At 53.1% G+C, this 22,714-nt stretch overlaps 1 protein-coding gene across 1 annotated transcript in view; it reads left to right on the top strand.

The window, feature by feature from the left end:
- Window positions 1-22,320, top strand: part of EPHA8 (EPH receptor A8) — a 49,699-nt gene extending 27,379 nt beyond the window's left edge. Inside the window, exons 4-17 of the mRNA XM_075721521.1 lie at window positions 8,099-8,254; window positions 9,333-9,668; window positions 11,782-11,906; window positions 12,090-12,252; window positions 12,724-12,820; window positions 13,476-13,543; window positions 14,087-14,212; window positions 14,927-15,112; window positions 15,735-15,796; window positions 16,183-16,392; window positions 18,728-18,877; window positions 20,058-20,248; window positions 20,647-20,802; window positions 22,206-22,320. Of these exons, the coding sequence (XP_075577636.1) occupies window positions 8,099-8,254; window positions 9,333-9,668; window positions 11,782-11,906; window positions 12,090-12,252; window positions 12,724-12,820; window positions 13,476-13,543; window positions 14,087-14,212; window positions 14,927-15,112; window positions 15,735-15,796; window positions 16,183-16,392; window positions 18,728-18,877; window positions 20,058-20,248; window positions 20,647-20,802; window positions 22,206-22,320 (2,141 nt within the window). The remainder of the gene's footprint in view (window positions 1-8,098; window positions 8,255-9,332; window positions 9,669-11,781; window positions 11,907-12,089; window positions 12,253-12,723; window positions 12,821-13,475; window positions 13,544-14,086; window positions 14,213-14,926; window positions 15,113-15,734; window positions 15,797-16,182; window positions 16,393-18,727; window positions 18,878-20,057; window positions 20,249-20,646; window positions 20,803-22,205) is intronic.
- The last annotated feature ends 394 nt before the right edge of the window (window positions 22,321-22,714 follow it).

The raw sequence follows: 22,714 nt of genomic DNA, 5'->3' as shown, positions 1-22,714 counted from the left end.
TCTCCCCAAACTCCTTATCCCTGTCTAAGTCAGAGATGCTCTGAGAAGCCTCAGGCTTCTCTCCCCTTTTTCTGCTAACAGTGTTTTTTTTTCCCCACATGTGTAAGAACATCACAGAGCAACCATGAGCTCCTTGTGTTGTGTCTTCACTTGATACAGCCAATACAGGCTGCTGGGTTGGAAACAAGACACTGGTCTTGCTGGGCTGACTCCAAGCAAAACCCCTTTTTCCTGGCTCTGAGATACACAGGGCCCCCAAAAATGTGCCTGGGGGTCACACATGCTTCTGTCAATCAGCAAACCTGGGATTTCAGTGCACCCGTTACCAGGCTGGGCTCCACCTCCCTTAGGTCCTGCCTCGAAGCATATGTACAATATATCAAGGTGACAAACTTATGTCAAAATACCCTGTCATTGCAACTCCAAACAAACATGTTGGAATATGTTTCACATTTCTTTGCAAATTGGTGTGGATTTCAAGGAGACTTTCTTTGCAAGTCCCAGCGCACACATGCCAGCTCCGAGCTGCAGGCTTGGTGGCTGTGTTGCACCTCAGTGATGCCTGCTCAGAGTCTCCCGTGCCTTCTGGAAGGGTACCAGGCTGTCGTACCCAGAGCTAGACTGCATCAATGCCCTGGGTGCCCACCACAGAGGGTTTCTGCCATGAGTGTACCAAGATAAACCTTTCAAGGGCAGGAGCAGCAACAGTTTCGAAGATGCGCTATGGGAGTTATGCAAATGTCCTTTCAGTGATGCCAGGCAAGAAAATCAAAGAAATTTAGTGACTCACAAGATATTTATTGTTGGTTTGCAAGCCAGTCAGCCGCTTTGTAAGATACAGGCAATACCGGTTGGTAAGATTACATCACCTTCTGTTTATCTCATGCAAGGCCCTGCACCCTAAAAAAAAAAAAAAAAAAAAAAGAAAACAGTTTGTTTTCCAAACCACATAAGCTAGGACTGTTCAGGATCCAGGTATCAGAGTTCAGATGGGAACAGGCTTCAAAGAAGATGTGTCAGAGATGCAAATTGCTTGCAAGGTTTAGGCTGGACATTGCAAAAAACTTCTTCCCCTGGAGGATTAGCCAGCCCTGGGATGGGATCCTTGGATTCACACATGCCTCATACCAGGAGTCCCAGCTTACAGTCCCAGACCTGGCTGCTAATTAGTCTGTTTGGATCCCAGGTTTGCTGGGTTGTGTGTGCATGGTTAATTCAGCTCAGCGAGCATGATGGAGAATGCAGGGTGCAGGACAAGGTGATCTCAGTATCTCCAGCACCTTCACTCCCTCCTCTAAAACTCAAGCAAGTGGTCAATTGCATTTACTAGGAAAACAAAACAAAGCAGCCCCCACAACACCTAAAACCTTTTTTTTTTTCTCGTTAGGAACAAACAAAAAGGACAGAGGTGATTGCAGAGCTGCCCTTTCCCCAACAACAGAACAATGTGGGTTTTGTCCCTGGCTGAATATTTTATTGTTTGCCACATTTCCTCTGAGTTTGCTGTGTGTCACAGATGAAGGGTGAGAATGATGTTAGGCTGGAGTTCAGGGTATTGATGGGGATGAAGCAAATTTCATTTGTGCTTGGTAGGTCCCTGTAGTCCCTATAAGAAGTGCCGAAGAGCACCTGGATTGTGATGGATGGAGCTGGCAGCACTCAAAGATCTTCACCATAAAAAATGTGGGTTTTTTAATTTGAACTCTTCTTTTCCACCGAATTTGGCCTGGTTCAGGTCATGAACACAGCTTGTTGCTCTGGATTACCAATGTGCAAGTGCCTTGCAAGCTGTTGTTGGGGAGTTTAGAAACAGCCTGCAGGAAAGATCTGGCATTATGCACAAGTACTTATACTGGAAATGGTGTAATGCAATGGGAGGCTGCAGACCTTAAATTCACTACCAGCATATTCGGAGGCTTGGCGTGATTGCCTTGTACGGGGAAGATGCTCCACAGAGCAGTAGGACCGTGCCAAAAAATTCTTCTGTACTTAGGATGAGATCCAGATCCCACCCATGTCACCACTTCTTGTGTGATGACTTCTTCCCCTTCCTGAAAGCAAGATGCTGCTGCTGACACTTCCCCATGAAGGAGAAAAGGATCCAAAAGCTGGTGGTGCTCAGCTGTGTGGGGGTGAGGGATGTGCTGGCCCCTGTGATGCTCTTCACTTGCTTCTGCTGGAGTGCTGGGCATCCTTATTTTAAAGCTCAGCCCCTGTATATATCCATAGCCATATGCATGTGGTGAGTGGGCTCACATACCCTCCAAAGCTGCACACTGGTTCCTGCAGGGGCTGGGTTTAAGTTCTTGGTGTTTTGTATGTCCTTTCTGCAGGTATGCATCTTTGCTCCCTGAAGGCTTGCAGCAGGGATGCAGGGTTACCTCCAGCACTGTCATCTGCAGGGGTGGGTCCCATTCAGCCCCGCTCCTTCCTGAACACAGTGTTTTCTGGTTTTGTTTTTGGTCTGGTGAAAGCTGTGGTTTTTTCAGAAGCCTTGGATAGTTCTGTCTAAAATCCTCTGACAAGACTGAGCTTTGGAAACAGCTTTTTTCTAATTCTAGCATTAGGCCACCTGTTTCCATCTGAGTCCTGCAAGCTGTAGCATTTCCCCAGATAAGCTTTATAAAAAAGCCTTCACTCCAAGAGCATGCCAGGCTGTCTCACCTACGTCAGTCTGCACAGTGCCACCTCGAGTCCACTCCCATAGAAAGATATCTGCACCAGGCAGCAGAGCACCACTTGTGGCAAAGTGATTTGGATTTTGATAAGTGGGATTTGGATGTTTCCTGCTTTTTTTCTTTTTTTTTTAAAAAAAAAAGAAAAGATGAAAGGAAGAAGAGCAGAGCAGAGTCAGGGGTGCTTTCAACAGTACTGAATTCAAGGCAAGAGGCAAGACCTGCTGATTTGTCTATGGCAGCACCATGCAGATGTCCAGTTTGGGATGCAGCCAGTCTGGACCACCATGATTCCAGTTTGCCCATCACTACAAGTGGAATTACTCCACTTGGAAGAGCAGGGCCCTCCTTATACAACTTGTCCTGGTGGCCATGAAATCTGGGTGTTGAGCAAGAAGCTGTGCAGGGTGTCCTTTACTGCATGTGCCATTTGCTCGCAGCCTGATGCGTAGGGTTTTGCTAGCTTTGCAAAATCTTCATGGGTGAAAACTCCCCCTGTTCCCCTCTCTGCAACATTTGGGGGTGTGAAGGAGTGTGAGATGGGTTGAATAGTGGGAAGAAGGGCCAAGCAGTGGGGAGGTGAGGTGAGGTGGAGCCTGGGGTGATATGGGAGAAGTTCAGTGTAGAGTGGTGTGACAGGTTGTAAGGTAGTATTGGGGGTGGGAAGGGTTGTGAGCTGTGCAAAGGGGCTGCAAGGTGGCAACTGGGCTGTGTGAAGGGCTGTAAGATGGTGCTCAGAAGTAAGGCAGTGATCGGGGGTGTGAGACAGTGCAGGGGCAAGCAACACACAAAGAATGCACAGACCACCAGCAGGGCTGTGGGTTGATGCATAATCTAGGGACCAAGAGTTTGCCAGAGAGAGCCAGGCCAGCCAGTCCTCAAAATCCCCTCCCCAAAACCAACCTGGGGACAGAGTCTGGGATTGCAGGGAAAGGGGAGCACAGCCTTGCAAAAACACAAGGTTTGGGGCAAGGAGGTGGATGCGTCTTCTTAAGACCTGACCGTGAATAACATGCTTCTGTTTCAGTGTCTGTGTCATGTGGGGGCTGAGATTGGAGGCATCATGCTGAAACTGGATTGAAAGGAGCTGGGATTCTCTGTGCTAGCTTCTCCCGCAGCCTGGAGGCCTCTGGGACTGGTGCCTGTCTGTGGCTGTCACAGTGGCTATGACACCCTTATTTCCATCTCTGTCTCTTCCCAGCACTGCCAAAGGGAGGTACATGGCTGCTCTTCTGGTGCTTGCTGATGCCCAGCTTTGTTGCAGGGTCAGGGAAAGGGGCAATTGGTGGCACCAGTGCCATGGAGCTGCCCCATGGCACCCTCTCAACTGTGCTCTTGCCCTGCCCAAACCTCCTGGGCTGAGGATGGAGCCGAGAGGGAGTGGCATGGGGTCAATGCTCGCATTTGCAGCCCCACCAAAGTAGCTGGTCCCACCAGGGCCCCCTGCAGAGCACTAGTCCCAGACAGTGACTTCAGACTGAGAGGAGCAGCTCGTTCCCGGCTAGCATATCCACGAAAGGTTCATCATCTATCATCTCCCAAGCTCTGCCAGCTTATTAGCAGATGTTGTCCTGTCCCCAGAGGATGGAGAGGGAGGCAAACAAATGGACTAAACTACAGATGGCTGGCAGAGCCCTCCCCATGCTTGCTGTTTCTGAGACAAGCCTGCTGCTCCAGGACCCCTTGAGCAGGCGATGCATGAAAGAGTGGGGCTGGTGGGCTGGAAAAAACAGACAAGATGTGCTGTGCAGGGTGAGGGATGAGTGGAATACCATGGTATTGACCCCAAGAGGCTGGGGTTACAACTGGCTGGGGCTACAATTGGGGACCCACCTATGCGACGGAGAGCTGGAGATGTGCTCTGCCAAGCACAGTTTTATTGTTGGTTCTTGTAGGCTCTGCACACTGGGACCAACCAGGTGTCTGGGCTGCAAGCCCTGTGTAGACGTGCAAGTACTGAGCTGGGTTGCAGGTGAAGGTCTGCTGCTGTCCCACGTGCACTGCAAAACCACACCATGAGATGAAATTGCAAGGACAGGCAGCCTTGGCTGGGTTTTGCAGGGGCAATGGCACTGGGGACAGAAGAACACCAGTAGCAGGACTTCTGGTGGTCCACAAAGAGGCAGGACCCGAGATCCTCAGACACAGAGCAAGGGTATCAACTGCATAAAATAATAAAAAAAACATAAATCCCCACCTTCTACAGGGCTCCTGGAAGGACACTTCTGGCAGGTGGCAGTAGCTGGTTGCAGTGAAGACAGCAGGACAACGGTTCTGCACCTCCCTGGTGGGTGGCTTCAGATTTTGGTGGGTTTGGTGTGTGCTACAACCATAACTATGGAGCCCTGTAGATTTTAGACCTGGTGTGTTTGACTGAATTTTTCTCACTGGCCAATTCTCTGATGGTTTACTCTTACCAGAGTTAACCTGGGAGGCCCCAGTCTTCCACATGTCATTGGCCTGGCATGAGAGAGCTCAATCCAGAGCAGGACATGCCTATCATCCTGTACTGTAGGGATTTCATATCTTATGCAGGTTCCAAGCTGGTGCCCTGTCTCCTGTGCCAGCGAAAGGCTTTGCATATGTTTCCAGTTTCCATCTAAAGCAAGCACTGAGACACACAGAGGTGCATGACCCCATCCAGAGCAGCACCTGCCCCAGCCCCAGTTACTCTCCAGACCTCCTCACGTGCTCATGCTGTCCAGGTGTAGGGAGGTGGCTCTCAATGGCTCTGTCCTGGTGCACAAATTCACCTGTAATTTGTCATTTAGGATAATTTTCCCCCTGAGTGCATCTAAAATAATTGTGAATCATTGCTACAGGTAATTAACTTTTTTTTTACAGCATTAAACGCTAAGTGATTGCAATTGCCTGGTGCAAATCTGCTGTGCTTCATGTTCCCATCCTTCCTGCTGGCCTGTCTTTCCATATCTGATACAGCACTGATTTCTCTGCCCTTAATTAAATATTGGTGGGGGGAACCACTCCAGTGCTTCTTGAATCAAGAGTCCGTGGTCGCTGGTTCCTGCATGGGTAGAGATGACAGTGGTTTTCATGTACAAGGTGGGGCTCACACAACAAGTTGAAGGCAGCAAATCCTGGCATGCACACTGGCTAGCATGGACTCTGGGGCTGTCTTGTTGCTCAGTTCCCATCTGGTAGGCTGTGCTCATGCCGTGTCTTCATCCTTTCCCATCCAGAGGAACTGAGATCTTTTCTTTCTTAGAGATTTGGTTTGGTTGTTTTCCCCAGCTGGCTACCCCCCAGATTTGTCCCCACCTGAGAACAGGGTGTAACAGCACTCCTCTCAGCCTTACACCCAAAACCAGGTGGTTGCAGACTGGAGGGTGTTGCAGCATCCTGCAGAGGGCATTTGGTAGAGGCAGAGAGTCCCTGGCTCTCTTGGTGTGCGGCATCACGAGGATCAGTTAGCACCAGGGATTGGCAAATGTTCCAGGCTGTCCTTGGTGTGGTTGGCTGGGGACAGCAAACCTTCTCTCCCAGCTCTGCCTCCCCTGTTTTCTCTCCTCTTCTGATGTCTTGAGGAGGTGAAAGGTGTCGAGACAGCTGGGGAGCAAAGCCAGCCCTGAGCTGCTGCAATTTCCTTGTGAGTCACATCTGTTTTCCCTTGCATCCTCAAGTTTGGGCATTTCTGCTCCTTGCTCTAATGCTGTTCGGGGACTGGAGGAGCAGGGATTTGGGAACAAACTCTGGAGCTTCTGGTCTTTGCTTTTTCCACCCTGCTATACCAAGCTGTGATACCAAGCTGTGATACCAAGCTGTGATACCAACCTGTGATACCAACATCTCTGGCACATATAGCACGTGTACACCCCGCTGGTGATATTTCTCCCCTGACTTTAAAGTAGCATTCAGCACAAAACTGCCACAGAAGCTAGTGACAGAGTCTGAAGACAGACCAGCAAGTCACCAGGGATGTGTGTGGCTGGAGCACAGCCTTCAGCTGCCATTGCTGGAAGTAGCTCAGTTATGAAGAGGCCGTTGTATTACTGTGCAGAATGTGATATGTGAAATATGTTGGTAGCAATCAGTCCATGGAGATCTGTGGCAAGGAAAAGAGTGTTATTAATAAGAAAACAAATCAGCACCTAGAAGCAGAACAAACAGCCAGCATGGAGGAACCCAGACCACCAGGGATGCTGGATTGCAAACAAACCTTTCTACATGCTTGGAAGCAAAAATTGAGGCAGTATGCAGAGGTGGCCGCTGGGGGTAAAGGCGGGAAAATGAAGGTATTACTACCTCAGTAGGGAAAACCAGAAATGAGTCAGAGCCAGGATTAATGCTTGAATCACTGGAACTGGTCCTAGAAGCACTTGATGAATACGGGTACCCAGACAGAGCCTGTTTTCCTTACTTAGAATCAAAATCTGCAAGAGAGGACAGATCCTTCCACCCCCAGACACACACCTGACATGCCACATGTCACTCTTGAGCTAATCAATTTTCCTAAGGAGAGACAAGTTGGTTGTTTGTGTGACAAATGATTCACCGGAGTGGCTGCTGGGAGAGTGGGGGTAGGAGGGAGCAGACCAATGCCAGCCCCAGCGTGGGATGAGCGTGTGCTCCTGCCGCACAGCCCCCAGCACCAGGAGGAGGCAGAGCAACTGAAGGCGGGTTGTGTTGTCAGAAAAAACTCAGGCTGGCTCATTTGGCCTTGCTGTCCCTCCGCAGAGAGCAGGCAGCGTGCATACACTGCCAATTTGCTGCAATGTGAAACAAAAGAAAGTGTTTTCCCTTGTTTTGTGCAAGGAAATTTGTCACTTCCCATAGCAGCACACCAGGGGCTTGAAGAGGGATATGAACCATGTCCCAGGTGCAGAGCTTTTAATTCTTTAAACCACCTGCACGGATACTCTTGGGCACCTGAGCACACCCAGCATGAGTAGTGTGGTAACCACTGTGAAGTGAGGACCGTGGTGTAAATTTGCCCTGTAAATGATGTTTCTTAGAATGGGTTACAAGGTGATTTCCAGTGCTGCCTGGTTTGATCTTTGCAGCGTTCCCTGCCCTGGGGTCAGGCGGTGGCCCAGAGGGGTGGCTGCAGTGGGGAGGGCTTTGGGCAGCAGGCATGGGTGCAAAGGAGAGCATCTCAAGATTTGCAGGCGGTTCACAAAAAGCAGAAGCACCCAAGTCTGCTTATGAAACAGTGGGGAACAGGTACCAGGATGGCAGTAACTACAGCCTGGGGGGACAGAAAAAGCAGTTTTCACAGACCCCAGTTTCCAGCTGGGCAGCTGGAGTGGAGACTCACCCAGACTTTGGGGAGAAGGGCTGGTCTCCCATGCACTGGGACAGGGGTAAGTGTGGGGTCCGGCTTTGCGCTGGTGGGATTCACCAAGCCATGGGCTGGTCCTCATCCAGGTGCATCCTCTGACCTCTACCCATTCCCTCCTCTGCAGCCTGCCAGCTGGGATTTTACAAGTCGGCCCCTGGGGACCAGCTGTGCGCAAAGTGCCCCTTGCACAGCCATTCGGAGAGCCGGGCAGCTCGTGTGTGCCACTGTGACAGCAGCTTCTACAGGGCAGTGCAGGACCCCCCCTCGGCCGCCTGCACTCGTGAGTACCCCGGCTGCCCAGGCGCCTGGCTGCGCTGTGGCGGGGCAGGTGTCACGTCCTCAGACACAGCAGATGCTCCTAGGCTGAGCTCATCATGCACCCTTGCCTCTGTGCATGCTGCCCAAGGTGCTGTAGCAGCCTTTCAACCCCAGCTCTCCATTCGGCGCACAAGCTGAGACCCCCTTAGCTGCACTCCCTCACTGCCCTCTGTCTCATCCTCATCCTGCTGCTCCCCAAACATCCCTGGCCAGACAGAGTCCGCTCCCCTCCCAGGGCTCTCTCCTGCAACGGAGCAGGGTGAGACCATGGCTCTGCCAGCAAGCTCACTTGCTCTTGCACCAGCCAACGCGTCAGCCACTTGCTGGCTGCTTTCCTTTGCAGGAATGCCCAGGGTGGTCAGAGCCCTGGGAGGCCACTGGGGCAGCACAAGTGCTTCTGCACTCTCCCTTGCTGTGGGTGGCACCAGGCTTGTTACACGGTTTCCACTCAGCTCTCTGCAATAGGCTGCTTTGAGGGGTCCGGTGCTATTAAAAGGGGACAAGAGCTTCCCAAGAGGAGTCCTTCTCTCTGCAGTTGGTGCAGGAGGGCAGAAAAGTTGCTAGCTGAAGCCAGGGTGAAAGACAGGTCAGCAACATCTGACTTGTGTTTCCCTAGGACATTTCCACTCAAGGTTGTTAATCTCCTCAGGATGTGTGAGTTTACCCTTCCCTTTAGATGAGCAGGTGCTGCTCTTCACCCTCGAGCCCATTGACACCTTGGCTCTTCCCCCAAAATCTTCCCACATCCCCATTGCTTCCTGCTTCCCCTGGAACAAACATCAGCTCTTCCCTGCCTAGCACTTGGCATCCTGATCCAGGACACCTTACCTCCACGGCATTTCACCTCAAGACCTGTCCGTGTTTTGCTGTCTTCTGTTTGGAGCATTTCCCACTCTGGGGAGCTCTGTCTTCCCTATAGCATCATTTGTACACACAGGTACATGCTGCCCAAGGTGCACCTCCCCGTTGATCCCACGCTCTGCCAATCCCAACATGCTTCAGTAGCCCTGGCTTTGCCTGAACCTCTGATTCTTTTCCAGGGCCCCCCTCTGCTCCTGTGAACCTGATCTCCAGTGTAAATGGCACTTCGGTGACACTGGAGTGGGGCCCGCCCCTGGACAAGGGGGGACGCGCTGACATCGTGTACAACGTGGTCTGCAGGCGCTGCATGGGGGACGCTGGCCAGTGCGAGGCCTGCGGCAGTGGGATCCGCTTCATGCCCCAGCAGATGAGCCTGGTGCAGGGAGCGCTGACCGTGACCAACCTCCTGGCCCACACCAACTACTCCTTTTGGGTGGAGGCTGTCAACGGTGTGTCTGACCTCAGCCTAGAGTCCAGGAGAGCTGCAGTTGCCAACATCACGACAAACCAGGCAGGTAGGAGGAGCAGACACCCCCGTCCAGGCTTTGCCTGTGTGATTGATGCTGATGTTGCTCCAGCCAGTATCTGCAGGAGCCAGAACCTGCCCTAGCAGCCAAGGGCTGGTTTGGTGATGGGCATGGGACACCCAGGAGATGTGACTCCTATCCTCTCTGCTGCTGGAGGTGGGTTCAGGGAGCCAGGGTGTACTGGAGACAAGCTGCTGCCCAAGGCAACTCTTACCCTTCTCTGGTTCATGGTATCCTTTTTCATCATCCTTTCCCTCCACTTCAGCCTGCAGCTGCTGGTGGAGGCTCCTTTCCTGCAGGAGGCAGGGGGCACAGAGAACACCTGTTTATTGACAGGAACACTAAGTGGAGCATGAGTCTTTCAGGCTGTTCCTCCAGCCTTCTGTCCCTTCCCAAAGGGCCAAGCAGCAGTTCATGCTCTGCTCTTAGCTCACACCAATGCTAGGCACTGGCAGGTGACAGCAGTGTTTGCTGGGAAAAGTCTCTCTCATTCATGTCTCATCTTTGCAAATCCCTTGCTGTGAAGTGCTCTTTCCACAGAAAATACTTCTGAGTGATGCTCTAGTCCAGGTGGGCCAGGACCTTGCTCCAGGGTCACCTGGGCATCTCCCCAGAGCAGAGCCCAGCTAGTCCCTTTCCATGGAGCATGCTGCGGGCAGAGGGAACAGGGCAGGGACTGACCCTTCTTGTTAATCGTCCCAGCTGGAAATGAGCCCACTGGAACTTCCCATGATGCTGAGCCCCTTCTGCTCTCATGGCAGTCGTGCCAGCAGGAGAAACCCAGGGAGCCTCGTTGGGTTAGCTCATGGCTGGCATGAGAACAAGGCCCTTTTGTTACTAATGCCTGCCCATAGCACTTCTTCAGCCCTCTGCCGAGTCCACGTGGAAATGGCTCGTTCCTGCAGACTTGCTCCTGTATGATCCCTCCAAGTGCTGATGAGCAGCACCAGCCTGATGCCTCATAGGGGGATGCTCTCAGGAAGTGCTGAATATTCCCATTTCAACCTCTCTGCTGGAATGTGGATGCTGAGCAGGTGCTGCGAAACCAGGGGGGTTGGGAATTTGGTAGTGATTGAAGTTTAGCTGCCATGCCTGCACAGTGCTCCAGCTGCTGCACATCACAGAGCATCCCTGCCCACCAGGAGGGGCTGAGGGACCCCTGCTGCATTGCACTTCTCAGAGGAGCCAGCTGGAACTGAGCTGTAACTGCTGCCTTTCAGTCCCTGGGTGCCCCACTGCTGCTGCAGCCTCTGTGGCCTCTTTTGGCCTCTGTGCTGCTCCAGCAACACCCCTGCACTGGCAGCCACGGCAGACAGCAGCTCCATCTTTCCCAGAGCCACCACATCCCATTTTTCATTTGGCAGTTAGGGTCATAAGGGGTGCCTGAACCCTTCCCATGAGTCAGACCCAATGGCTGCGCCTTGCCATCGCAGCACCCCACCACACTCTGTGGGGTCCTTCCAATGGGGATTTTCCCAGAGGGAAAAGAGACCAGTGAGTTGGCTCCCCCAGCTGTGGCAGCTCCAATTCAGATATGGCAGGTACAAGGACTGATTCACAGGCTCCCATCCCAGGCCCAGGCAGATGACAAATGTCTCAGGGCAGGAGAGCACCCCCCAGGGCACCTTTAGACTGAGTCTCAGTCCCTGATCACCCCTCTGGGCATTTATCATCTCCCCTTTCCCTCTTTCCCTGCCCCTCTCCCCCTTCCCCAGGTGGGGAAGGAGGGGTCACAGTCCTGCTAGGGATCTCCACGACCTCCAACCCTGCAGCCCCTTCTCCTTTCTGGCCCCAGATCACAGCGAAGCACCAGTGTCCCCTCCTGCCTGTGCTGGGACAGTGCCCTCCTCTTTCATCTCCTCGGAGCCTGCTCACTCCATGGGAAAGAGATTGAAGCAACTGAAGCGAACAAAAGCCTGTTTGCAAGCCCCTTCACAGCACTCATCTCCACATGGCTTTAATTAAAACAGAAACACTGTTTAAACCAGGGGTCCTGCATGGGGCTCCAGTTCCACCCTTCCCTGCTGCTGTGTCCTGCTGCCTTCACCCATGCAGGACCCCCACCAGCAGGCACCTAACACCCTGCCATCTGTGTCCCCAGCCCCGTCCCAGGTGGTGGTGGTCCGCCAGGAGAGCACGGGCCAGAACAGCGTCACCTTGCTGTGGCAAGAACCAGACCAGCCCAACGGCATCATTCTGGAGTATGAGATCAAGTACTATGAGAAGGTAATGTTGAGCTTGCTGCCGCAAACCGGTCCCAGCATGGTAGATTTAGACAGGGGCATGGCTCGGTTTAAATCCTGCTGGTGCAATTGCTGCTATCAGCCAGCCTTGCACAAAGGACTATTCTGGAGGACTTTGTGGTTGCTGTGCTGATGCAGCAAAGCTTTTGGTGTTGCTTTTCCCCAGGACAAGGAAATGCAGAGCTATTCGACTCTGAAATCCAAGGGCACCACTGCTACCATCTCTGGGCTCAAGCCTGCAACCCGCTACATTTTTCAAGTTCGGGCTCGCACCTCTGCTGGCTGCGGGAGGTTCAGCCAGACTGTGGAGGTGGAAACGGGGAAGCCAGGTGAGTGTGTGTAGTTGTGGGATGCGGGAAGTGTGGGGCAGGGAGCATGGGGGATGGAGATGCCCTTGTCCATGGTGATTGTACCTCTGCCACACAGGGAGAGATACTGGAGGCAGATCTCCCAGGGTTTCAACCTGCAGGGCTTGCTTGAGGTTGCCCTCATGTGTTTATACATTAGAAAGAAGAGGGAGGAAGGACATAGCCATTAGAGCAGGGAAGACCTGGTGAGGTCCTGAGGCTCCAGACTCCTCTCTGCACTGGTTTGCTGTATCCCTATGGCTTTCCCAGATCTGTGCTTGGTTTCCCCATGTGTAAATGGTTCCTGTACACTGGGAGAGCCCCAAAGATGGGGCTGATGGGGAATGGTGCTTTATCTTTGAAGAACATGACCCCAGTGGGGTAGGTGAGTTTCTGAGCACAGCAGAGTGTTCCTCACTCCAGCTCACCTCCTTCCTACCCTGCTTCTTCCAGTCTCTCTCCAGTACGACACGATGACAATTGTCTGGATCTGCCTGACACTCATCACTGGCCTTGTCGCATTGCTGGTGGTCCTAATCTGCAAGAAGAGGTAAGTGTTTTCTGGAGGTCAGTGCGGCTTGTCACCAAGCAGGGCAGGAGGGATGGGAGCACTTGGGTGCAATTTTACTCCTCTCAGTTTGTCCAGAGCATCCATAGGTCAGGGGTTAATAAGCAACCAAGAGACTTCCTTTAGAAGTCACCACACCTCCACCTTCCCTGAGGCACAGCCAATCTCCAGACCTTGCCCTCATGCCAGCAGGCTGAATAGCAATAACCATAGCAATAGCCATAGCAATGCCAGCACCACTACTAGTACAAGGGATGACTGATGGGCTAGGAGGTAGGTCAGGAATGGAGAGAGCTCTTCTCCATCAGAAAGGACCAAGAGGGACTATGTGCTGCTGCATCTCAGCATGGCTGAGCCAGGCATGTGGACTACACATATCACTGCCCAGAGGAGACAAAAGGTCTGCAGCTTTTAGCACTGCCAAGTCTTGGAGAGCACCTGGACAGCACCTTACTCCAGGCCAAGGTGTCAGTCCAGCAAGGCGTAGGGATGCAGCTGGTGAAGGACGAAGCGTTAGCTCCAGCTCCTCCTGGGCTGCTTATAGCCCTGACACCCACTGATTTCCACCTTGCCTTTGGGCTGCTTGTGGGACTGAGGGACAGGAGCACATGTTCTGAACCTTGTGTCCCTGTGGCAGGCACTGTGGGTACAGCAAGGCTTTCCAGGACTCCGACGAGGAGAAGATGCATTATCAGAATGGTCAAGGTAGGACCCTCCCTGCTGCTGCCCCTGGGATGTGAAGGATCTCAGCCCTGTGGATGGGCAGGGACTTGGACCATTACCCTCTGGCACTGCTGTGGTTTCCAGGGGGAAGGGTTTTGACCACTGCCTGCCTCTGGGGATGTGTCTAGGAGAGCTGAGTGGGGGCTCTGATCCCAGGGACATCCAGGTAATAGGGTTGAAGGGCTACACGGTGTGAGATGGGACTGCAGCACATTCATCCCAGACAGCAGCAGGCCAGAAGAGTGGAAAATTCATCGCAGGTGAGGGGTGGGGATGGGCAGGTGATGGAGAGGGACAATCACGTGGAGAAGACCTGGGCAGCCAGGTCTTGGACTGCTCTGAGGACACTGCTATGCCAAAGAGTGCCTTGGGTTTCCCTGGGGCTGCAACCTCTGTGGCTCCTCAGCATGCCAACCCAAGAAGTCCTGCCCCTGCCCATCCTCTGCCTGGCTGCTGGAGGCCCCTGCTTTTCAGCAGGGCTGCCTGAAAGAGCTTATCTCCTCTCTCTCCTTTGAAACCTGGCAGTGAAGTTCCCTGAGTCAAAGTTCTACGTGGACCCACACACGTACGAGGACCCCTGCCAAGCTGTGCACGAGTTCACCCGTGAAATCGAGGCCTCCCGGATCAAGATCGAGAAGGTCATTGGGTCTGGTGAGTTCCTGGGCATGAAATAAACTCTTTGGAGGCAGCCTAGTGCAGAGGGTTGCTATTCAGCTGGCTTGGCACTGACGGCTCAGGCTGACACAGCAGATGGCTCAGCCTGTCCTGTGTGCTCCAACATGGCCACCCTGCTTTCAAACCTTGGAGCAAGCATCTGGGGTGGCAAGATGCAAATGAAATTGCAAGCAACATGGTAAATTTTCAGAACAAAAGGGGTTTTTTTGCATAGGAACAGGGGCTAGCAGGGAAGCATGGGGCAGAACCAGAACTGGAGCTTCAGCAGAGCATCCCAAGGGCTTACGGAGGCTCACCCTGTGTGCTGAGGGACAGTGCAGAGCCAAGCAGAGCAGCATGAAGAAACCTGGCTGAAAGACATCCCTGCTGCTCTAAAAGATTCCCAAATTTGTGCATTAAAAGCAGTAATGCAAGTACCACTGTAATCACTCTTGGCCCATCACCTTCAGTAACAGGCATCAGAGAAAGGTGGTTTCTGATATTTCTGCCCAGTTCCCAGAGGTGGCACTGAAAGCCAGAGATGGGCAAACCTTTCTGTACTTGGAGGCAGCGATGCACAAAGAGCCCAAGAGTCCTCAGGGGCTGGAGCATGCTGCGAGCGTGCTGGCAGACCAGGTGATCCATGGTGCTGGTGGGTTGGTGCAAGAAGCTGAGGAGCTCCCCATGCCCTCACCTTCCCTTGCCTTGCAGGGGAGTCCGGAGAGGTGTGCTACGGCCGCCTGAAGCTGCCAGGGAAGAGGGAGATTCCTGTGGCCATCAAGGCACTGAAAGCAGGCTACACAGAGAAGCAGAGACGGGACTTCCTGAGCGAAGCCAGCATCATGGCACAGTTTGACCACCCCAACGTCATCCACCTGGAGGGGGTGGTGACCAGGAGTATGTGGCTGGCAGGGTTGGGTCCCTATGGTGGGGCAGAGGTGGGACATATCTCCCTGTGGGCACCCCAGCGAGATGGGGGTCAGGGATCACTTTGCGTGCACTCCATCCTTCAGCTGCCCTGGTTGCTCGCTTGTCAGATGTCCATTGGAGGGGTCTCCTCCATCCCACCCCCTTGCCTTCTCTTACAGGACAAACTTTCCATGTGGCAGTTCCCCACCTCCTTACACAGTGCGTCCCAGGTCAGGGTTATTCGATTAGGAGATGTCCTACCCATTAGAGTTTATTTTAAAGGCTGCCTGTATTGAATCATAATTTGAAGTCTTCCTTCAAAAAGGCACATTCTGATGCAAAGTGTTATGCTAATAGAATGCAAATATCATCAGGATAATGAAGCTGACCTAGCCACTTCAGTAGCACCTGGAGGGAGGGGTAAGTGTTTGGGTTATTGCCACTTCCCCACTGTCGTGCCGATCCTGCAAGGTGCAGTGGTGAGACTGCTCTGTGGGGCTGCAGGAGATCCATTGGCCTGGATTCATGTCTCTCCCAGTAAAAACCTGGCACTGGGCTTCCCAAAGGAAGGTGACTTCTCTGCTAACTTGACCTCCCTTGTCTTCTGCAGGCAAATTGGTAATGATTGTTACTGAATACATGGAGAATGGCTCGCTAGACACCTTCCTCAGGGTAAGGAGCTTTCTTGTATTTTTATTCATTGCACATCCCCCTGGGCTGTGTGACTGGAGAAGAGGCTGGTTCCTGCCCCTCAGCCTCACGGCCACTGTGACCCCTGTATGAGAGCGGTGTGGTCTGGGCTCTCCCCTCTCCAGCAGACAGCAGCTCTGGGGCATTGTGACTGGTCCCCTGGAGCAGCACTGCAAAGGCAGGGCCACCTGCATGAGTGGTGTGTCAGAGGCCCTGGGAGGTGGGCTGGGGGGGCAAGAGAGAGGTGCTGGGGTTAGAGGAGGTACTAAGCCAAAGATGAGAAGTATGAGGGGGTCAGTTTAATGAGAGCAGCATCAGTAGGACGCTGGTGAAAACCATGAATGAACTCTGGATTATTTCCTCTCCAGAAACACGATGGGCAGTTCACCATCATCCAGCTGGTGGGCATGTTGCGTGGCATTGGAGCAGGCATGAGGTATCTGTCTGACCTGGGCTATGTGCACCGGGACCTGGCTGCCCGCAACATCCTTGTGAACAGCAACCTGGTCTGCAAAGTGTCTGACTTCGGCCTCTCCCGCATCCTGGAAGATGACCCTGATGCTGCATACACCACCACGGTGCGTGGCTCCTAGTGTTGCAGTCTCATTGATCCTTACTGATGGTGATTGCCCCAGACCACTGACAGATGGAAAAGTTAGACACTCTCAAGTCAAGATAGGCAAGGCAGGAACAGAGATAGTCACCTCACTGCTGATATCTGGACCAAGAGCATGAACCCAAAGAGCTTCTGAGCCTTAATGCCTTGTCCTTCGTACAGGGACATCCCAGAACTGAAGTGTGCAGTGAACAAAGAGAAGCAGGGGGGGAGAGCACAGAGCTGATCAAACCTCCCCAGCCAACAGCTCCTGTGGGCATGCATGGCCCACTGCACAGGGACACTCCCATGTCCCTGTTGGAGTCCTTCTCTAGACTGTGTAGCTCCATCCAGCCCTTCAGTTGTCCTAGAGCCATCGGTCAGTAGGTGGGTGTTATGGTACACTCTTCAGTAGCATGGCCACACACTAGGTTTTCCATATGACTCTGCCTCATTTGGGGGTGTGGAAAGGGTGGCAATTGGCTTTGCAACCTAGATGATTTTGGTTTAATGTAGGACACTTCTATCTGTGAAGCCATTTTAAGATTTTTCTGGCCAACCTGACAGCTCTGGAGCTTGATGTGTTCCTCCACTGGAGGTCATCAGAGGTGAAATGAAATACATTGAGGGAATGTGCTCTTTTTGCTCTTCTCTGGCCATGAAAGCAGTTACTGTGTTCCCCAGGCAAACCTCTGGCTGAGAAAACGTGGTGGATAGACAGTTCCTGATGGAGGCCAATTTGGAGCTGCAGCTGAGGAGTCTGAGCATCATTTTTCAGGACCAAGACTAGAGAAGCAGAAAGAGCTTAGGGTTACTTTGGAGTAGCTGACAGCAATGCAGAGCAGGGCCCAAAGCAGTTGCAGCTCTGAGGGATGAGTGCACAGTGGCCCAGTCTGGAGAACATGACCCTCATGCTCTTGGCTTGGCTTCAGCCAAGTGGAGAAGTGAGGCAGAATGTGTCCTGTGTGTGTCTTTGCATTCAACTGCTCCCTTTGGTACCTCAGGAAATAACTTGATATTCCAGATCCTTTAATTCTGGGGAAGGTTCTTTGCTGCTTGGTTCAAGCACAGCATCTTCTGCATTTTGGCTTTAGGACTCTCAGAGGAAGGGTAAGAAGGGGCCCAAGATCAGCTAGGGCTTCCTGATGTCAGAGAAGACCATCTCCTTGTCTGTGGCCTGCAGACACACACATAGCCTGGCCTTCCTCCCACGAAGCCAGTCCCTAAGCTTTACCTCAGGCCTTTTAATCTTTCCAGAGACACTGGGTCAGGAAGGTGACCTGAGTGACCAGAGCTCATGTATTGACCTACCTGCTGACCCTTTCCAATCCTGCCCAGTTTCTAGAGACACTGTATCATGTCACCAGTATGAATGCAAGCAGTGAGGTCACTAGAGGATGGGGCAGCCACCGGGAATGTCACAAGCAGAGGCTTTGAGGCATCCTGGCACAGTGAAACCCACCAGAGCTGGTTGCTCTGGAGGAAGACTAGGTACGTAGTCCGGATAGAGCTGGATACAGTGACAGGATCAGGAGCATGAGATCTCTGATGAGATCTCAGTCAGGGTATCCTGAAAATGAGGATGCTTTATTGTTCAGAAACTCATGGTAAGATGGTATCCTGTGTTCCTCCTCTGTTGTCCTTGACCTGCTCAGGAGATTACTTTCCCAAAGGGACTCTCCCAAAGGACACATCTTCAGTCCCCATCAGCCCAGAGCAGGCAGGACTCAGTTGGGGATACCTGAAAAGTGTTCCCAGGCATATCACATCCCAGCTGCTCTGGGAAACCCAGCAAACGTTTCCTATGCCACAATTTTCCTCTTCAGATGGCTGGTAACCACATTTCCAGCTTAAATGTGTTCTTAGCCCATTTATTGCTGGTTTTTGTCAGCACGGTCCTTTAATTCAACAAGTCCTCCTCTTCAGTGCTTGCCTGCCAAAGCAGTAATGGACAGGGAGCACATGCCATCGCTGTCCTTGTCTGCTCAAGTCAGGGTCTCTGCCTGCACCCAGGGTCAGCTCCATGCTTTTGTGCTCTGGTAGCCCTTGGCTCCACTTCATCACTTTGAATTCCTCTCTCTTGAACACTGAGGGCCAGAATTGTGCATGAAGACGACCTTGTAAAACAGCACAGCTTTCTCCGTGCTGTACTAGAAATACCTTGAAGTCATTCTTCAGGTACACCTCTAGGCTTATCATGTGCAGACTGCCTCCTCAGTCCTTTCCAGAGGATGCCATCCCAGCATATTTCTTGTCTAATAGGTAGGCATGCCTGAGCCCTGCATGCTCTGAGCCTCCACTCTTGCTCACTTTTTCAGGGGGGGAAGATTCCTATTCGCTGGACAGCTCCGGAGGCCATCGCATACCGCAAGTTCTCCTCGGCCAGCGATGTGTGGAGCTACGGCATTGTCATGTGGGAGGTGCTGGCCTACGGCGAGCGCCCATACTGGAACATGACCAACCGGGACGTGAGTGGATGTGGGGCAGCATGGTGGCAAGCCTGCCTCTCCTGCCCTCACCCTAGCCAGCCTAGCATGGGGGGTTGGGGAAAAGGGACCCAAAGACCAGTCCTTGCCTCTCTTCACATTCCTGCAGGGCTGTGCACAGTGTGGCTGTCCCCTCGGTGGGGACATCGCTGTGTTACCCATTGTTGCACTGCACAGCTTTTCCCTTTGCAGCACCATGGCTCCTGGCTGTGCCTGGTTGTGTGCACTGTGGGTCTCCCCATCCCTGTCTGCTGCTCTGTGCAAGCCTTTCTGCTGGCTGGAGAGCTTTAGCACCTGTTGTGCCACCTTTCCCATTCCCTGGAAGGGGTCAGGGCTTCCCCAGGATCACTGCAGTCCCACTGCATTAGCCTGCCAGTTCCTCTTGCACCCAGTGCTGGAGGTCCATCCCTTCCACTGCCCATGTGAGGCTGCTGAGTGCCCCAGAATTGCACCACCTGGCAGTAGGCTTTGGGCTTGTCAGAGTTATGTGAAGCCACTTTTACCTCAAGAGTAGCATAAAAACTGTATGAAAATGTAGGTTATTTCGTGACTACAACCTGGGAGCAAAATTTCCAAAAAGAGGCAATAAAATAAATATTTTGACTCTGCAGAACCGCAAGACTCCTTTTTTTTTACATATGGGGACTATAAACCTATCTGCCTTCTCCCTGCTCTGGGAGTCCTGAGAGTCCCCTCTCTCCCTAGTGTTTTTATTATTTTAGAAAGTGGCTTTGGTGAGAACAGGGCATGGATGCAGTGGCTTATACTACCTCCTCCACACAGTTCCTGCAAGCGGGGTTTCTTCCAGCCTTGCTGAGTGGTGGCAAGCCCAGGTTGTAGAATAACTGAATGTGGGTGCAGCTCTCGTGGCTTGTCTGCAACATTTTAGGCCTGCTGGACCACTTAATAAATCTGCTGTCACAGCAGTGATTTCTTGTATGTGTACAGTATCCAGCCTGCTTCCAGCTCTCCACAGAGACTGCACAGAGCCCACTGGCAACGCACTTGTCATTTAGCATGAATGTTGTGTACACCCACCCTGCTTCCCCATCTGACAGCCCCAGCAGCTCATGCACCAGGGATCTTCCCTGTGTGCCACAGTCTGGGGTGCTGAGAGTTGGGTAGGGGTGCAGCTCCACTTCGGCATGTGGTTTCCTTCCAGGTCATTAACTCGGTGGAGGAAGGCTACCGCCTGCCTGCCCCCATGGGCTGCCCCACAGCTCTGCACCAGCTCATGCTGGATTGCTGGCAGAAGGACCGCAGCGAGAGGCCACGCTTCTCCCAGATTGTTGGCATCTTGGACAAGCTGATTCGCAATCCTGACAACTTGAAGTGCACAGCCACGGTGAACAGGTAAGGGCTTCCTGAGCCGCCGTGATGAGCAAGGGTTGACAGATGATGCTGGGCAGAGTGTGGGGATTGCAGTGAATAAGGGATATTTCTGTCCAGCTCTAGCAGCAGTGGCTTCCCCTGTGACCATGGACATGCACATGGCCCGGGGCACAGGTTGTGGTGGGCAGTGGGAAGCATCCTGCACTTCACCGCCTTGCTCCCACCATGGCATCCCCATGCCAGGGGATTAAGTTTGTGCAGCAGTGCCCACGCAGCGGTGTGCTTGCCTTTACCAGCTTGCGAGGGCTTTCTCTGTCCTGCCCTGGCCTGCAGGGTCACAGGCTCTTTGAGGTGGACCTCACAGCCTGGCCACCTAGGACCAACGCTTCCTGGTCTAACCCCTTCTGTCCTGCTCTCAGGTTCACCCAAACGCCCTTAGACAGGGGTCTCCTTGACCTGGCCAGCTGTCTGACAGTGGAGGACTGGCTGGACTCCATCCGTCTGGGGCACTACCGGGACAACTTTGCCGTGGCAGGGTACTCCTCCCTGGGCATGGTGATGCGCATGAACATCGAGTGAGTACCAGAGAACAAACATCACTGGTGGGGTTGTCCTGCACCATCTCACTAGCCCCAAGCAGTGGCCATCCTGCCTTGGCTTGCTCAACCTAGTTGGCCCCTGAGCCAGAGATACACCCCTAGGGAAACAGCGTTTGGCCCATACCAGGTTCATGTTGAGACCTGGGATGATGCCCAGGGCTGTGCTGACCTTTGAGAGGAGGTGTGGGAGTCATACTGCCAGGGTGTAAGTACTGAGTAACCTCTGGTGCTCTGTGGTGGCTCTCCAATGTCATCATAGGGTCATAGATAATTCGGGTTGTAAGGTGCTTGAGGAGGCCATCTAATCCATTCTCCTGCTCGGAGCAGGGTCAGATATGAGGTTGCTGTCTCCTCTCACTTTTGTTTCCCCTGCAAAAGACATGTCTGGATCAGAGTGCGGCTGGGCGATATTGTGCAGCTTCTCTGGGATTGTTGGGAAACAAGCAGAGCTGGGGGGCACCTCAGAGCTTCTTCAGACCCCAGTGCACTGGACTGCCTCCCTGCTCAGTGCAGCTAGGCAGAGAGGCACCATCCAGGGCCTCAGTGTGAGTGGAAGGTCAGAGCCAAATGACCAAGGCTGGGTTAAGGAGGGCTGGGGAAGATGTGTCCCATCACCCGTCCTCCTCCTCCTTCTGTAAGGAGCTTGCTCTGCCTCCTGTCTAGGGGTTCTCTGAGGTGGCTGGTGCTCCAAGAGGTACCAGAAAGGACTGCAGCTATACTTGCTTCTACCCTGGGCTTACATTCCCTACTCCTTGGTGTTAGCATTAGTGCCAGGGCCAGCCAGACAGTAGTTCCCGTGATTTGGGAAGGATGTGACAGTGCACGCCTTGGTTGACATGGGGCAGGTAGAGAAGGAGCCAGTGAAAGGGAAGATGGAGAGACGCAGGCAGAGGGCTGTCATGTGCATTGATCAGGGGCTGTACTTGGGGCCTTTGCTGTGGGATTGAGCTGATACTGATCCTTGTTTCTCATGCACATCAGGGAAGCTTTTGAGTGGGGAAGGCTCATCATCCATCCGTCTTTCTGACTGGGTTATCTGAGAGCATCTCGCTAAAACTGAATCCAATTTCAGAGCATCGATCTTGTCACTTACTCGCCTGTCAGGAGTGATTCCCCCTCCTGCTCCTGCTCTTCCCTGGGGCTGTCACAGCAGCCCTGTCAGGAGGAGGTGCCCAAGTGAAAGGCAGCCTCTCTGTCCCTGGGAAGATGTCCATGGACCCTCAGCAGCAGCAGCCTTGTGCTGATGGGCAAGCGAAGGGGAGTCAGGCACAGGGTCCTGGGCTGGTCCATGGGGTGCACACACGAGGAGGAGCAGTATCTCTCTGGGGCCCTGCACAGATCCAACCCATGGGGTGTCTGACAGTGTCCTTGTCCTCCAGGGATGTCCGGAGTCTGGGCATCACCATGATGGGCCACCAGAAGAAGATCTTGAGCAGCATCCAGGCCATGCGGTCCCAGCTGCTGAACACAAATGGCCCCAGGAGGCATCTCTGATCACCAGCTTTGCAGACCCGCATCGGACATTCCTTAACACTTACCCTGGCAAAGGGGCAGCAGGGTGGTGAGCAGGAAAAGGGGCACCAGACCAGGACCTGGAGCCCTGCAAATATCTCTTTGATTTCAGCGTCAGTGGAAATGTGGCTTTCCAGATACCTTGATGGTCCTGCTGCCTCCTTCCCCCATCTGAAGGGGGGAGCAGCCTTCCAAGCAGGCTAGGGACATGTCATGCCTCTCTCTATCCTCTACGGTGTCCCTGTGGGACTGGGGGTCCCCACACAACTATGCAGGACAGGTGGTAACCCCTTCACACAGCGGGATATCCCCAGCTGCACCTGCAGATGGAGGGGTATCAGGTGCAACAGCAATACCAGAAGCAGTGGGACTGGGC

This window comes from Pelecanus crispus, chromosome 15 (assembly GCF_030463565.1).
Source record: "Pelecanus crispus isolate bPelCri1 chromosome 15, bPelCri1.pri, whole genome shotgun sequence".
Lineage (NCBI taxonomy): Eukaryota > Metazoa > Chordata > Aves > Pelecaniformes > Pelecanidae > Pelecanus > Pelecanus crispus.
The sequence above is the reverse complement of the archived record's forward strand: the minus strand, read 5'-3'. Positions and strand labels throughout refer to the sequence as shown.